The sequence below is a fragment of the Uranotaenia lowii genome, chromosome 2 (genome assembly GCF_029784155.1).
Source record: "Uranotaenia lowii strain MFRU-FL chromosome 2, ASM2978415v1, whole genome shotgun sequence".
NCBI classification, from domain to species: Eukaryota; Metazoa; Arthropoda; class Insecta; order Diptera; family Culicidae; genus Uranotaenia; species Uranotaenia lowii.
In genome coordinates, this window is record NC_073692.1 from 281,204,474 (window position 1) to 281,222,558 (window position 18,085).

The window sequence follows — 18,085 nt, forward strand, 5'->3', positions numbered from 1 at the left end:
GAATTCACATTTATTTAGAAGTCAGATTGAAACTTCAAATTCAAAGTTCAGATGTAGAATTCAGAATGCTGATTCGGATAGGAAATTTTGAATCAGAATTCAGATTCAAGCTTTAGATTCAGATTTAGAATGTAAATTTTTAATTGATGCTAAAAATTATCATATTTAAGAAGCAGAACACAATAATGACATTCAGATTCAGAACACTGGATTTAAATTGTTTATCTTAAGAAGGAAACACCGCACACTGCAGAAATTGAATATTTTTAACCGAAAAATCATTTCTTCTGTGGAGCCCAGCGCACTAATGGTTTATGTGCCAATTTATAAATTCTCTAAAGGAATTTTTCTCTGAACAACCTCGTCGAAGACCGTAACTTCGTATCTTATTAAGCAAAAATAATTATTACCTGTTTAACAGGGTGTCTTTTGGAAGTGACAAACAATAAATTCAATTGACATCACTGCGGGTGCCTCGCGAGGTCTTGCATGAAATGTATTCATGCCATACCTCGCTAAGGCACCCAGCAGTGATGTCAATTGAATTTATTGTTTTTCAATGCCAAAAAAATGCTCTCATTAAACACCTTATAATTTATTTGTCTAATAAGATACGAAATTACGGTCTTCGACAAAGTTGTTCAGCGGAAAATTTTCTTTAGAGAATTTATAAATTGGCACAAAAACCTTTAGCAGCCTTGGTTCCACAGAATAAATCAAAACTATGTCTATTTTTCAGTACAAAATATTCTATTTTCCCTTACAAACCTAAAAGTTCAAATTTACTCATGTAAACGTCACTTCAAAATTCTGCATAGAATCACGGATGAGTTTTGAACCAAAACGAACCTTTTTGGACCCTTGGGTTTGAAAAATTCAAAAATGACCCCAAATCGACTTAGTCTAATGAAACATGGTTTGAAATAAAACACGACATATGCAACTGCAATTGAAAAGCCACTCACCGGAAGTTGCTGAAAGTTTCCCGTTCATGCTTAACCCATTCCGGCTCATCATCGCTATCCTCCCGGCCCCGGTACATATCGCCGATATATTCCTGTACCGATACTTTTCCGTCGTTATCCTTATCGATATCTTCGATAGTTTCCTGCACGACGATATCTCGCATGTAAGGACTCTCTTCGGGATGCAGGAACTCCGTGAACTCAGCCCTAGCCAATCGATCATCTCCATCGCGATCGGCCACACTCCATCGGCGTCGATCCCGGCTCAGCATGGCTTTGTACGAGTAATTTTCATCTCCCTGATCAAGATCCTTTGGATCCATTTCATCCATGAATCCGTAGACATTTTTCCTGTACGTGTCCCAGTGGATAGTGTCTGTATCATTATTAGGATTGTGTTGCTTCCACTGTCGGCTAACGTCATCTTCTATGTATCTCCGCTGAGTATACTGGATCCAGGCCTTAAGCTCCGATAAGTTAACAAAGCTATCTTTGTCTGTATCAATTTTTTCTACAATTAGTCTGGTGGAAGCAAAACGAGAACAAGCGCAAATTAAAAGTGTGGCCAATGATCATAAAACATGGATTGGTGTCACTAAAAATTACTGCGACTCAAATCTCTTACCCTAATCTACGTCTGCTTTCTTCTGGCTCGAGCTGGTCGAAAGTTTTAGCATCCTCCCCGAGAAATGCCTCGTGATCGTACTGCTTGTTGTGTTCTTCGTTCTGGAAGTGTGGCACATGGTTGATGACTTCATGGTCCAGAACGCGTTTCTCTTCCGGTTTCGGAATGCCTGAAACGGCGCAGTTGAAGAGCAGACACACCATGACCAACAGGAGTAACATCTTTAGTGTGTTTGTTTGCTGTCAAGAGGAATAGATATTTTGTAACCGAAAGTTGATAATGGATTATACAGGGTCTGACAAATGAATTGCTAAATAATTTCAACAGTGATTATTATGAAGCATAAAAAACTGAGATCGATGATCCCTGGTCACTTTTTTGCATTATGTCTTAGCTGTCAGTAGATGTACTTATTACTTTAATCAAGTGTTATCCGGAAAAATTGGTCTTAAACCGTGTTACCGTTGATGGTAACAATGCACTTTGTTATTAATAAAAATAGATTTGTTAATACCCATCCCAAGTATATTATAGTTTGTTTTTCTAGTTTAAATATTTAAAGTATTAATTTTGTTATTGTTTTGTAAAAGGCTCTTTGTATAGTAGAAAATATATTGTATATAGTTGTGTCGTTTGATAGGGAGAGTTTTGCAAAAAGGGTTACAAATTCGGTATAAGTATCACAACGGAAGATCATCTGTCCGGGGTATTTCAGAGCGCGATGCCCTGGGATACGCCCAACCCGGACCGGTGACGTGATGCGGGCCTGCTTCCGTGCCCGGGAGTGATACCCGAAGTTGTGGCTATGTCCTTGGTCACCCTATGATCCTATCCCCACCTCGTCGAATTTCAACGAAACGATAAGTTGCTGTACGTCACCAGAGTTTGCGTTCAGGTGACAGATCGACATCCGGTAGAGAGCAGGAGAACGAGAGAGAAATAGAGAGAGAATCATCGGGCTTGCGAGGAGGATCGGATGATCGCGAAAAACGGGGAGAGGTGGTTGAACAGCCAAGCTGGACGGACACGCTTCGTCAAAAGTGCGAGCCTTTTTCATTGGTGAAAATTATCACCTACCGCGTGTGCAGTGGTCAAAAAGAAAAACGCCTAAGGGCCGAAAAATACGCCGGGATCGGGCTGATATCCCCAGCATCCCGCATCAAACAGCCTTTGGGATTGCCTGGATTAGATCGCTCGGATAATCCGGACCATCAGCCACGTTGTCACCACTCGATCCCGGCCAAGCCGACGCCATTTTGACTGCCACATCATCGGTAAAACGTTCCGCCAGCAGCCGAGGTCGACTGTGGAATTCCGTTCCGGTAGCGCCAAGGGCCATCGTCCATGTGGGCCCCGCAAAACAGAGCGCGAAGCCGTGCATGCAAGGAAACCCAGACCGCTGGCTCCATTCGTAGGCTAGACCGCATGTTCCCACTTCAACCCATGAATGCCAGGTACGGGCCGCTTCGACACTACGCCATCAACCATCGTGTCAAGGTAATGCCCCGTCTTGTACCCAAAATGTCCAAGCCCCAAGACTCAAGATAAGGCTTCAAATAGAACCCAAATCTATCTTCGTCGTGTCAACCATCATATCCCATGTTGAACCCAAGTTGCCCATAACCTCAACTTTCGTCGTGCCAAGAAGGACCGGGTTGCAGAACGGCCGCACCGACCTCCCTTCCTAATGTTGTGTGTTGATTTGAGAAAAAAATATAAATATTAAAATGAAATTCCCTCTTATTAATTAACCAGAGCCGGTATACTTCGGAAGGGTTAATTGTCCTTGGTTCCTCTCTGCGTGCGTCCTCCTTCTCGTGCCCATGCATTGGTGTTTCACTCCTAAGTTTAGCCGACCCTGAGTTAATACGCCGGTTGAGCTAGCCGACCGTTTCAACCGTAAGTAACCGAAAGTAAAGTAAAAGTAGATCGGCCCTTTGGTAAGACCTAAGAGACTATAGGCTCGTTAGGTAAGACAAAATCAAAAACGGGTAATAAAACAAAGTCGCTGCTTACGAGGGCCGTGGAAGAAAAGTTGGAGAATATCGTATTTTCTAATCAAAAGTTCTTCACCACAAGGTGACACAAATTAAAAAAAAATACCGGAGTTCTGTAGCCACCAGGCGTCAGAAGCGTTAAAGGTCTCGTGATGTCCGAACTTCGATGGTAAAGTTCAACCGAATGCCCTGAAGAAGTGAAGATCAAGTAATTTTTATCACGACTTCGCACCGGCTCACAAACCCAACTTTTGATAGCGGAGAAATTTTCAGGGTGAAAAAGGCTCGCCTCACCTGAATCCTGTGAACTCTGTTGTATGAAGTATATTAAGTAAGGCTGAAGTCTGCTTTAAAAATATGATGGTTTGAAAGTTCAGAAGGCCATCTACCTAAAGCCTGGGATTAATCACCTAATAAGAGTCTGTGGGTCTCGCCTCGATCTTCTGCAGCGAGTGGTTCAACTCAAGGAGAAAAAATAATGAATTTTTTATTAAGAAAAATTCATTAAATTTTGAAGAAAAAGTTTTTGTTGTGAGCTGTTTACCTGTTAGTTTTAACAAGACCAATTCCAAGGGGCAGGGAACTTGGTAGGCTGTTCTCGAAAGTGACAGGAGTGTTGGTTTTTGCGAAAGAAAATTTCATTTTTCCGAAATCAAATTGGAACTTAAAAACTTTTTTTCAAAAACGGGTCCCGAAAATTGTTTACAAGGAGTAGCCTCGAGGAAAAACACCAAATCTACTTTCCGGAGAATCCTGAATGAAGCTCGTAGAACTATCCAATGATTTAAAAGGAATTTAGCCTTAAAGGAGTCCTCAATCTAATTTGAGAAATTAGTGAGACCTTTCTTTTCTATTTTATCCCGGGTGATGTTTTGAAAGTATAGTACAGATTTTTTCTAACTTTTACTAAACTATTAAAACCAGGTTCGAAACGTTACTTTTTGGTTGAAGGCAATAACTGGAACCGGTCTAAATCTCTTATTATATTAGGTTCTAAAAATATAACTTATTTTAAATCCGACAACATTGGATACATACATTGGATTCATGATTATTTCAAAACGCTTTCATTCAAATATGTTTTTTTTCTGTTTTTCCCAAAGGACTGAAGCAACTGTCAAATCACATACAAACGGACCGTACCGACTTTTTGGAACCACAACTTCAGTTCCCCTTTAATTTAATGGCATTTTAGTACCAAAACGTCAGTGCGGTACTGAAATGTCAGTTCGGAAATTTCCTTCTCTTTCATCCCCTTGGTTTTTCCTGAGTTGATTTTTTCGATTTTGGTACATTGTATTGTCGTGTTTACATTTTTAATTTTTTTAAAGCTCAAGAAGTGCAAAAAGGCAAGTTAGAAAATAACTTCAAATTTTCAAAACTATTGTTTTGTTTTATTCAAATTTTAACCCTACGTTTCATTAAGTAACGAGTAAGTTTGTAACAGTTTTTGTATGAAAAAGTGAAAAACATTTTTTAAAATGATCAAATTCAAAGCAGAAAACCTAGACTCAACTGTAAATATTAGAGTTTCACTTTGAATTTACAGGGAATTGTACAAAAAGTTTTTAGTCATGGATTATCGCACTAGTTAAAAGTGCCTCCTGATCATATCCTTTCATCCATACTTCCAACAAAATTTTTTTTTGCTAGGATGCAAAGGTGATCTTTTATCCCTTTTTTTCCAAACTATCTATTGACGCGTGGCCGGCGCCGTTATTGATGATAAAACAGAGAGCATCATCTTTGGGCGTTGTGAATGAACTGCCAATCCCAGGCAACATTTTTTTTAACCTTTGATCAAGATTGATGGCAACGGTAAATCAGGGCGTAGCAACCATTGGCGATGAGGCACTAGTTCTACCGAGCCACGCCAGCGGTCATGGAATTCGAAATGTATTTACCTTCATTAAAATTAAATTAATCAAAAAATTCTAAGCACACTGGATCATTCATTATTCAAAAATTGTATGAATCATTTCGGGTTCAATGACTTAAGGTAGATGTGAGTAGTCAACCAAGCTAATTGCTAAGCTAAGCTAAGCTGTACCAATACCATGCAGCCGTCCCGAATTTTTCGGGGCATTTTTTCAGTAAAATAGTAAGATAAGATACATAGCATACAAAACAAACACATTTTTGCCACTGAACTAATCCGTTCCGTCTAAATTTCAAGTGGTTGTTACTTAGCGAGCAAAAGTTTACCAAACGCAGCATTCAGATCTGTATGTCTTGTGTCAATGAAAACCATGCAATCTCTACATTCTGGAAGGGGTAAACCGAATAATCAGTCTTGGTCAAGACGTGGACGCGAACAGACGTACTCTGTGCAGCAGCCGATCAAGTTTCGTTTCATTTCCACGTGTGTGGGAACAATTTTTCTCTCGCTTTTTAACGGAAACTATCGTGTGTAGTTAATCATGGACAAGACGCGTAAAAATACGGTGAAAATGGTTTTTGCAGCAACCGCTAAAGCTCCAGCGCATTTGGACGTTTTGCGGTTCACCATGAACGTTCTAAAACTGCCGGCCACATGTGTTCACTCCGTTTATAAAGATGAAAATGAGCAGTGTTTTTTCATCAAATTTCTTGATGAGCTCGGTTTTAATCAGTTTTTAAGCAACGTGGCGGAAGAGTATTTGTTCCAGTATACTGGTGGACAGACTACAATGGTTAAAATTGTTATTGCAAACCGACTATTCAGATACGTACGCATCTTTAATCTTCCTCCCGAAACCGAGGATAGAGAGATCGCTGCGGCGCTGAGCAAATTTGGGACGATCAGACAACATGTGCGAGAACGATACCCGCTGGATTACGGTTATGCTGTCTTCAGTGGAATCCGTGGTGTCCACATCGAGATCACCAAGGAGATACCGGCAAATCTGTTCATCGGCCATTGTAAAGCTCGTCTCTATTACGACGGTCTTAAGAACAGATGTTTCCAATGTAACCAGGAGGGACATCTGAAAGCGGACTGCCCGAAAACCCCGAAGCTTCAAGGTCGACTTGAAGCCGGTAGCAAATCATCCCAACCAACAGCCGAAAAGGAAGAATCGTACCGAAGCATTGTAGCTGCTGCTATTGCCAACAATAATCGACCCGAATCACCGACTCCTCTGGCCTTCACATCTCTACAAGCAAAAAATAGTAGCATCGCTTCGAAACCGAGTGCTATCAACCAGACTCAAGATAAATCGCCGAACACTACGAAGCCACCATCATCTAACGATAAAAGCTTAGTCGTGGAAAAAGCTTTATCGTTAAGCGCAGACGAACGAGATGATCGTAACCGAGACGACTCCAACTTTGTACTTGTCACAAAGAAGCGTGATAGAGTACAGCAATCATCATCCGAAGGAAGCCCCGAATCGGATATATTGGTTCGTGGCCGAACGAATCTTCGCAGTTCCAAGGTATCCCGCACAAGACCACGCACGAGATCGCGCACGAGATCGCGCACGCGATCGAGCAATAGCGTGCATTAATCCCAGATGGTAAGCCGAAACTTTGAACTCCTGATATTGATTCCCGTTTCATACTTTGTTTGGATTCTTGCAATGCGTAGTACTAGATTTTCATCTCCTATTTTTTTGTTATCAAAGATTAGCATAGGAAAGATGTTCATAAGAATTTTTGTAGAGTATTTAAAATCGTTCATAGCTAAGAGGATGTCTCTTTTTCATCTATTATTTGTTTCTCGTACATTTAACTGTTAGATGTCATTCATTCGGAAAATAGCTACAGTTAATTTAAATGCAATCAATTCTGATATAAAAAAATCCCTTTTCCGCGACTTTGTTTGGAACTACGACTTGGATATTGTTTTTGTTCAGGAGCTATCATTTGACAATTTTTCTTTTTTGCCTTCACACGTGGCTCTCGTTAACATCAGCTCTGATAAGAAAGGAACTGTAGTTTTAATTCGTAATAGCATTATTTTTTCTAATTTATTATTCAGCTGTAGCGGACGGATAACATCTGTGCTTATCGATTCAATTAATTTCATTAACATCTATGCTCACTCAGGCAGTAACTTTAAAAAAGAAAGAGATAACCTATTTCAACATGAAATTCTCACCCATTTGACTACCGATTCCGAAAACTTTATAATTGGTGACTTCAATTGTGTTTTGATCCCTGATGACATGACAGGTACTGTGAAAAATTATAGTAGTGGTCTCTTAAATCTTATCAACGGGTTAAATTTTAAAGATGTAGAGAAAGAAATTCTTAAATCAAGAGTTAATTACACTTTTATTCGAGGTTCAACTAAGTCTCGTTTAGATCGCGCGTATACTTCTGATTTCGTTTTGAAAAATGTGAGCAATATACAAACTATACCATTAGCCTTTTCAGACCATTACAGTTTACATTTTAAACTCAAACTTATTAATCAGTCTGCTATAATTCAAACGGGGCGCGGATATTGGAAATTAAATTCTTACTTTTTGAAAAATGATGAAACTTCCAATGATTTTGAACAACTTTATCAAAACTTAAAACAAAGAAATTCATTTAGAAATCTTAGTTTTTGGTGGAGCTCTGATTTCAAAGCCAATGTCAGGAAGTTTTTTAAGAAAATAAGTTACCAAAGAAGTTCACAAATGAATCGTGAAAAATCGTTTTATTATAAGTGTTTATTTGAACTCATGGAAAAACAAAAATCAAACGAATTAGTAAATGATGAAACAGCTTTTGTAAAAAGCAAACTAATGGAAATAGAACAGCAAAATGTAGACTTTTATAAACATAATTTTAAACCCTCTTCTATTTTAGAAGAAGAAAAAATGAGTATATATCAAATATCTTCCAGAATAAAACAAGTCACATCTTCAAAGTTGATGTCTCTTCGCATTAATAATCAATTAGTAACGGATACACTTGTAATTAAAAAAACAATAGAAGAATTTTATAAAAAAGCTTTTCAAAAAAACGATTCTAACACAAATAATAATGATGACTGTATAAATTATTTGACTAGAAAATTAAACGATGAAGACAAGCAAAATCTTATAAAACCAATTGAAGTTGAAGAAGTAAATCATGTGCTAGATAACGCCTCAAAAAATTCATCTCCTGGACCCGATGGTCTAAGCTACAGTTTTTATAAAAAATATTTTAATATTCTCAAAAATGACATGGTAATGCTTTTTAATATATATCTCCGAGAAAACGTTTTCCCACCAGGAATATTCACCGCGGGAATTATTACTTTAATACCAAAAAAAGGAAACTCTCATGAGCTCGAAAATAGAAGGCCAATTAGCATGCTAAACACGGACTATAAAATATTTACAAAAGTTTTGTGGAATAGGCTTCAACCCCTCTTGAGTAAATTAATTGGTCCAGGCCAAACAGCTAGTCTTCCAGATAGCTCGTGTATTAGAAATCTTCAAAATATTCGAAACATTCTGATACAATCCCAACGATCAAGAAGTTTTAAATGTTTACTTTTGATCATAGATCTGGAAAAAGCCTTCGATCGCGTCGATCACAATTATCTCTGGCAAATCCTCGAAAAATATGAATTTCCACCTGAATTTGTTACATGTTTAAAGCGACTTTATTTGAATGCCACATCCAAAGTACTTTTTAATGGTTTTTTGACAGATGCTATCCAAATCAAATCATCAGTCCGACAGGGATGCCCTTTAAGTATGGCTTTGTTTTGCTTATATATTGAACCCTTAATTCGAATGTTATATGATTCAATCAGTGGATGTTTGATAGATAATGAATTTATAAAAATAATGGCTTATGCTGATGATATCACCTTGTTCATAAAAAATAATCACGAATTCGACAAAGCTTTAGAAGTTATCAATTATTTTAGTATTTATGCAAAAATCAAAATCAATATCAAAAAGTCACAATACATGCGATTTAACAACTGTTTATCAGGACCGCATTTCATAAAAGAAGTCGATCAAATGAAAATATTAGGAATTAATTTTAACAAAACGTTTCGCCATACCGTAGACAATAGTTATTCTGAATTGATAAAACAACTTTGCTTTACTATTTCTATTCATAATAGACGTCACCTTAACGTTATCCAAAAAGTTTTTATTTTAAATACTTATATACTGTCTAAAATTTGGTATATTGCTCAAGTTTTTCCACCAGAGAATAAGTACATAGCTAAAATCAGACAAATGTGTAGTAATTTTATATGGAAAGGATTCATATACAAAGTAGCGAAACAACAATTGTACCTTCCTACATTCAAAGGCGGTCTATCTTTGCAAGATATTGAAACTAAATCTAAAAGTCTTTATGTTAAAAATATATTATTTAAAAACAAGCATTCTGAGCCAGATGATGATAATTTCATGTTGAATCAATTAAATAATAACAACCTTACAAGAAACGCTCGAGAATGGATATCAATTGCATTAAACTTAAAACCTTTTACTCATCTTTGTTCTTCTAAATTAATATATGATTATCTCTTAAATGAAATGAACATAGTTCCAAAAGCTGTTAACGAATTTCCGTACATGAAGTGGGATACAATGTTTGATAATTTTTCAAAAATTTTTCTTTCAAGTGATAGCAAAACTGCACTTTTCACAGTGTTCAACGATGTGGTTCCAACCAATAGTAAACTTTTCAATCATAAAATAGGAGGGATATCTTCACCTAGATGTGTGTGCGGAGAGCTAGATTCAATTAAACACAGAATCAAACTATGCGAGAATTCCAAAGTTATTTGGAATTTTGTAAAAGACATTATCCGAGAAAGAATGAAAATTTATATTAATGATCCAGAAGAATTGATTTCGGTAGTAATTGGTGAGAATAGTTGCAAACTTAAAGCAGGGCTATGGTTAACAGTTGAAGCTATGGCTTACAACTTAAACCATCACGGAAAAACGAACATCAATCGGTTAAATGATTTTAAGAGACAAATACGCGAATTTCGTTGGAATAATAAATCTATATTTAAAAAGCATTTCAAGAATTTTTGAACATCTGTTAGTTTACAATATGTAATAGATCAGAGTAGGAAATTTATGAACATGTTTTCCTAGTCGTAAGAAATGGATAAATAAACAGGATTTGAAAACGGAAAAAAAAAAATAATAATAATAATAATAATAATGAACTTGTGGTTGTGAATAAAAACAGTTTTGGTCTCATAAAAAGTACATTGAAAACTTTTTTTTAAATGTGCAAAGTTTCTTGAGACATACACGGGAAATAATATAAAGGTAAAATTTACCAAAATAGCAAGGTGAACACTCGTAGAAGCCGAAAAGGTAGCTTCTACCTTTTTGAGGTGAAACTCACTTCACAGTAAGGTAAAGTATACCTGAATCGAGCTGAAAAAAGGTAAAATTCACCAAGAAAAAAGGTGAATCCAAATAAGTTAAAATTTACCTCTTAGCAAGGTGAAATTGACCTGGAACAAAACAAAACGGTACAATTAGTCTTTAAAAATAGTAACCATTTGCCGAACCCGTTTATTGAGGTTAAGCTGTTTGTCATTCAGGAACAAGTTTTGCTTCGTGTCCAATATGTGAAAATCGGAACAGAATGGTAAGTGTTTTCTTAGATATCATTTAGTCATCATCATCATCATGACACTTTGCTTTTGTTTCAGATCGACCCACAGAGCTTCGAGGTGTATTCCACGTCATCCTCCAGATATCATTCCGGAAAAGCCGGACCTGACCGGATTAGTCAAACGGAGAAGGGCATAGCAATGCAGGAGGATTCAGCGGCCATAGTGGCTCGGATGAACGCGAAACCGAATTGCCACGAGCCTGGCGAAGAAAGGATTTACCTTAACAATTATTTTTTAAACACGGTGATACATTTCAAGAATAAATATAAGGTAAAAGTCCCTATTTATCTCAAATAAATATAAATTTTAGAATGAGTTTTTTTTTTAATATTTTTCTTCAGAAACCCATCAAACCAACTAGCATTTACCTTTTAAATCAGTGAATGAAAAAACGGTATTATCTACTAATGTCTTTTCCTAAGGTAACCAAATTTTTCCTGTGCAAATTATATCTTGACGGAGGAATCGAATAAAACCTAAGATGTTTTAAACGACGAGATCCGTTGGAATTTCAATTTTTAAACCATTCCTCATCGATCCCACGAAGTTTAAAAATAAAGTTATGTTGCGTTGTTCAGTTATTGACGAAATAAGATATTTTACGTTCATTCGGTCTGTAAATCAACTATTGACGAACTGTAAATCGGCCTTTTAGCACTCTGTTAGTATACGCCACAAAAACGTGGCATTTATTGTGCTATATCACAAAAATCCTTGTTGAAATGTTTTTTTTTCTTCTTCGTTTTTGTTGAAAAAACTCTCTCATACAGTATTAACTTACTCAATTACCATCTCGGACACGTTCAACATCAAAAGAACCAATAGTCAACAGATTTTTTTCTTTAAAAAATCTTTACAACAGTAGGAAATAAAAGCTGTCCCAAAATACTTCCTTGTGGTACACCACTATTGAGGCTTTAAATCGCATAACAATAATTTGTGAACACCAACTCGTAAATCGACATCCGTATATGATTTTATTTCAATTTTTTTTTTATTTTCTTCTTTTAACTTCATGGCACAAATTTTCCATGCAAAATTGATTGAAACATTCACAGTGTTCATATTTTTCAATTCAAGCTCATATGATCATTCCTTGCTCACACAATCCGCTAATTCCTTGATCTTAGAAACACATCGTACATTGTTGAGCATAATGAATAGCATTATTAATTTTGTTGTAGTTGTATAGAAAGTCCCTGCCACAAACATAATTTTGGCATATAAACATCCAGCCACCATTTGTTCTAGTTTGAAGTTTCTAGAATAATCCAGAAACAGAGTGTTTTTATTTATACCGTATATCCAACAACAATGGAAGTTTACCGAAAATTGTGTGCACATTTTCAAATGTTGACTCTGAAAACTCACACAACTCTTCAGAAGGTTCAATCAAGTTTTCAAAGATGTTGCCAAAATCGCCAACAAATTCTGCGCCACGTTGTCAATTGCCACGTCAGCAATGTTCTGATCCCGAACGCATTCCAAGCTACACAACACTGAACCCGACACGATCTAACTGGATCAGTTTCCTTTCCGAACTAAACGAAGCGTTTTTACTCTACGCGCTAATAGCGAATACTGACTGTACCGTACGATCTGAGCGCATCAGGAAGAAAATGTAAACCATTAACTAACACATCTTTTCCACTTGCTTTCCCGGTTCTCTTTCTCTAAACAAAAATGCGTTTGGTTTATGTACTACATTCTGGACCGTGTATGAACCACGCCGCGCTAGTAAATAAAGACGCATGGCACTTGACTATACCCGCGTTTCAATTATTTTGTTACATTTGCAACAGACTAGCCGGCTGCCGGCGGACGATAAGGAAACCTAGAGAATCTAAGACTTAGAGACAAATCAGCATGGACTTTAAATAGTAGGTTCAGGATTGAGCGTTCAGCATCTGGACGAATCTGATGATGCTGTGTATACATGTGACGGCATCCTACATACGAGTACAGTATTGTTTTAAACGCTTCTCCCACCCACACACAGAGTTGCATGCTCCGGTTAAAGACGACAGTTCTGCAGTAGGAACATATGGAAAAATCATGTCCGCACAGCGGTTTTGTGCTAAATAAACTGAAAACTAGGGTGACTTAATGCTAGGCGAACGGTTGTCTGACCATGTAATCATCATTTGGAATTACAAGAACGAATAATATCAATCCTTAACATTGAACATTTTTGTTTTTTTACTTCTTACTTTTCTGTATAACAATTTAAAGCATCGACAAAATAGTCTTACTCATTCAATATCCTGAAATTATTTCTATTTTATTCAAAATTTAAGTTCTTACTGATCTTTCCAAGTTCATGTAGGTATGATAACTTTTTGCAGTTGAAATGGAACGCAGTAAGTTTATATTTTCAGTGGTGTTCGAAAAAATTAGCACCATCAAGTCCTACGTAAAATGCCATTAACCCCTGTTTATTTGGTACTTTTTCTGGGGTGTGTGTATTTTTTTTTACAATTCGTTTATTTGAAACGGCTCGTACCGTAGGTTTCAAAAAGCCAATGTCTGGTTTGTGTAATTACATTTCAAAGTTTTCGATAAAGCATGGATCACTACAAATCTGGACGCACTATTTATTTTACCATAGTGCTCCTAGTTGTCGGATCTGGAATGTTTTGGCAGCACTTTGTAGAGGAATGTTTCTTCTACCAGTGCTGAAAATTTCATTACGCTTCGTTTTGTTTCAAAAAAGTTACACGTGATGGAAGCCGCGAGATGAAAATAAATTTTGAACACCCACGTCAAAAACCCGACATGGTCGGGTTCAAAAATCGCGAAATCGTTAAAAATGGTCAAATCAACCGTGTGTATTTAGCGTTCTCAAACGTTTCCGTGAGATGCGTACTATAGATCGGAAGGTTCATACCAAGCGTCATAGTGGAATTAAGGATCGGAAACTGCATTTGAAGGTGTTGAGAACGATCAAGGAAAACACAGGGTAGTCGGACTATGACATTGCCAAGAAATTCAACGCCGACCGGTGCACCGTCAGCAGAATTCGTCTACGCGAAGGAATACGATCCTATCGGACCAGTAAGCAACCAAACCGGACATTGAAGCAAAATTTAGTAGCCAAAGGACGTGCCCGGAAGTTATACAAGAAGATTCCAACGAAGTTCGACGGATGCATCCTTATGGATGACGAACCGTACGTGAAGATGGATTTTGGGCAGCTTTCTGGCCAAAAATTATGTAAAGCCACTGCAGTGGTGCACTGCACTGGTCATGGTGATGTCCCCGGCAACTTCAAATTCGTTTTTGCTGATAAGTTTGCAAGAAAGTGTTTGATCTGGCAAGGTATTTGCAGCTGCGGACGAAAAATTCCGGTTTTTGTGAAAAACAAGACCATGGACTCCGAAATTTACAAGGAGGAATGCCTGAAAAACTTTTTTTTTCGTACATTAGATCTCACAAAGGACTAGTAAAGTTTTCGCCAGATTTGGCAAGCTGCCACTACAGCTAGGAGGTTCTACAGTGGTATTGGGCCAACGGGTGGATTTTGTCGAAAAGGACATCAACGCACCCAACTGCCCTCAATTCCGCTCTATCGAAAAATTTTGGGCAATTGTCAAGCAGAAGATGAAGAAGAATGGTAGGACGACTCGGGAAGCAACAGAGATGAAGAGATTGTGGAACAAAATGGCCGCTGAGGTCAGCGAATAGGCTGTTCAAACTATAATGAGTGATACTCAACCAAAAGTTCGAAAATTCATCAAAACAACATCGGAATAATTTTTTTATTATTTTTCCTTTAAAGTGCAATAAAAACCCTACATTTCAAGTACAAAACATTTTTATTTCGTTTACATAGCTCCGAGATAGACCCGTTTTAATGCGTCCAGATTTGTAGTGATCCATGCTTTAGATTTAGATATAGTGAAAAAGAAAGTAGTAGTTATAAACGGAGATCAATAACTTTGAGAAAGAGGTAGATTTCGAGCATGTAATCAATGTCTATCGCAGCTAATACATCTCTCACTGGGGTGTTGGGTGGGTTTCCTCGGGCCCAAAGGGAGTCTATTAAATTCGCCTTGGCGACAAGGTGGTCCTCACACGACCAAACAATATGCTCGATGTCATGATACCCTTGACCACAACCACATATGTAAATTGCTGCCAGCAAGATTAAAACGATAGAGTAACGCGTTTGAGGAACAATGATTGGACATGAGACGGGAAAATATTCGAATGAAATCCCGACTCAAGTTCAACCTATTGAACCATGGTTTAAGGCTTACCTTTGGGATAATCGAGTTGGGTATGTGTATTTAAAAAAGAAGATATTAGGGAATAGTTTTTTAATTAGTGTGCGATTGTTAACGAATTTGAAGAAAACAAAATTTTTCCAGCTGTTCCAAATAATAGCAGCGCTGAAAAAACTTTTTTATTATTTTTTTTTTTATTTTCCAAAAAGTGTGAATATTTACGTATTTTTTAAAATTAGTGCACATTTCCTACTTTGAGATCGAAGCAAGCTGTTGTGAAGTAACGTGTTTTTGTCAAGCTGTTGCAAATGCCTCGAAAATTTGGAAATGATCAAGCAAAATTTGTTTACTGAATCTGGGATTGAAACAGGATCAGACGGACTTGTATGTTTTTACCAGAGGATATGGAAGCACTGACCACACTGACTGGACACTCGATTTAAAAAAAAAAAACGAACATACGCATATAGGATCTCAGTGAAACTTCATGTTTCTTTGAAGAGATCTAAATTCTACTCAAGACTAAAGCGTACATCTTTCAAGGATATAATAATGGCTGGCATCTTACTAATACTAACACCACCAGCCCACAGAAGAAGTACTATGTATGCCGTGACCGAGACACGATTTCACGACCTCTGGCTTAGAAGACTTGAACGCTATTCTCTAGGCCACGGTCGGCGGCTTTCGTTTGTTGGATGATTTTTTCAGCAGTACGCAATATCGATTCTAGAGTGCGCATCGATCGATTTGAAGAAATGCTATCCTAGTTAGAAAGTGCCACCAAACTTTCAAAAAAAAATAGGCAACTCCTCCGGTAAAATCGGGCTAAACAGGTCCATTTTTCCTATAGGGCATTTGTATCGAAAAAAATGTAGGTCCACCACCTACAGTCGGTACCAGCCTATGCACAGTAACCAGGACAAGAGCAGATGGTGATCGATGAAATTACAGCATCTTTTAAACGGCCGGAAGTCACCCTTTAAAGCTTGGGACGTTATCGTGAACATTTGGTGAGCTCGTTCAATTTATCTATTTTATAATTTATTAATTTAAATAAATAATTTTATAAATTGATTCTGGTTCTCGGACGGAAGTGTAGCAGAAAAAACCGATTGTATTGTGTATTGTGAAGTGCGACAGTAGTGCGATCATTCAGGATTCTTTTGTTAATAATGATTAATGAAATATTGAGGCTAGTTAGCTTATGCTTATGCTTATGCTTATGCTTATGATACGTACACAGCCAGATCTTGTCAGCATCCCGGTGAATAGTAAAAATACATTTACTATTCATCTTATCAAGGCCGGGCCCACTGTGCAGTATTGGACGCAGAGACGACTGGAACCAGGGGAGGAAGAAACGTGGACAACAGTACCATACGTTCCCATGTTTTTTTTTTATATAAATTCGTTGGGAGCATAGATGCTAAGATATTTCTATGCTCCTTGGTGTTAGGCCTTGCGATCTTCCTTCAGGGGATGGAAATGAGGTTTTTCTACATAAAGTCCAAAATTTAACAATACAATAATTAAAGAAATTCTTCTTTAACCATCATACACTGTTTAATTCTGGATCCCTGTACCTTCATTTCAGGTCATCGACCATGGTTATAGCGCCATTGCTCGCTTTTGAAAAGATTTGAAAGAGCAGAGAAATTATTAATACAGCACCGAAATCCTTAGAATTTTTCCATTCTAAAAGATTTCAGCGCCAAGAGGAATACATACACATATGAACACACATTTTTTTTTTTTTTTTTTGTTTATGGGTTTATGAGCGCCTGGCTGACCCGGAAAGGAAAAACAGAACGGGGGACAGAAGAGGAAAATTTTAAATGAGAGTAGTATAGCTTAGAAAAGGATAGCGGCAACAGAGCCCGAGGGTTCTGAAGCACCAGTTTAGGGGAAGCGTTAAGATAGTGCTCGACGGACTAGGACGGTTGGTGGGCCCCATATGAACTTCGAGTTAACCCAACCTTCAATTCAACCGAGCAAAAGCAGTATGATATCAAATAATATGATATCATATGCTAACGCCTCGATATCATTGTCAGAAGGGTTCACTATCTTACCGTAGTTGTAATTTCCCTACCTGTCATCTACCTTACTCGTTTCCATAAATTTGGATTCTTCCTAGTTTGATTGAAAAATAATTATAGATTTGCTAAGTGAAAAATATATTCAAGTTATTGATTCTACGCGACTACACGGTTATTCGATAACTCAATTAGGATATCATAAAAACAGAATCTAGAAAAGGTGTCTCTTAAACGCATCAACCATGAACCATAAGCTTAAATAGCAATAGCTTTATTAATATCATCAACTTATCAACGGAACAGGAAAATAACAGTGCTGTTTTTTTAAATCTTATCACTAATTGTGGTCAACTTCTCAAACAAACTTTAATACTTAATCTACACGATAGGGGTTCAATTCAAATAAACCGTGTGCCTGTTTTTAAATGCCCGAAATAAATTATCTGAACTATCTACTCATTCTTGCTTATCGAAATCATATTTTCTATTTTAAACTTTGATTTATGAATTTCAATCCTAACCGAAAAATGTATGGATCTACCAAAAGTAAATAAATAAATACAAACAAATGTCGAAAGTGTATTACAAACTGAAATATCATATTTGTCAAAACAGCATTCCCATCCAATGAGCCCCTAGTTCTTGTAAAATGCTTGA

The 18,085-nt window shown here is 37.2% G+C and overlaps 1 protein-coding gene across 4 annotated transcripts in view; it reads right to left on the bottom strand.

The window, feature by feature from the left end:
- The window catches only part of LOC129748942 (calumenin), a 29,745-nt gene that overhangs the window by 2,810 nt on the left and 8,850 nt on the right, over positions 1-18,085 (bottom strand). The window contains exons 1-3 of one of the 4 annotated variants that reach the window (XM_055743753.1): positions 16,629-16,664; positions 1,591-1,829; positions 966-1,487 (exon numbers count right to left, since the gene is read on the bottom strand). In XM_055743753.1, the coding sequence (XP_055599728.1) occupies positions 966-1,487; positions 1,591-1,829; positions 16,629-16,649 (782 nt within the window). In that variant the 5' untranslated portion in view covers positions 16,650-16,664. Of the gene's footprint in view, positions 1-965; positions 1,488-1,590; positions 1,830-12,486; positions 12,908-16,628; positions 16,665-18,085 lie in introns of those variants that run through there. The other 3 variants (XM_055743754.1, XM_055743755.1, XM_055743752.1) reach the window with 3 other exon arrangements.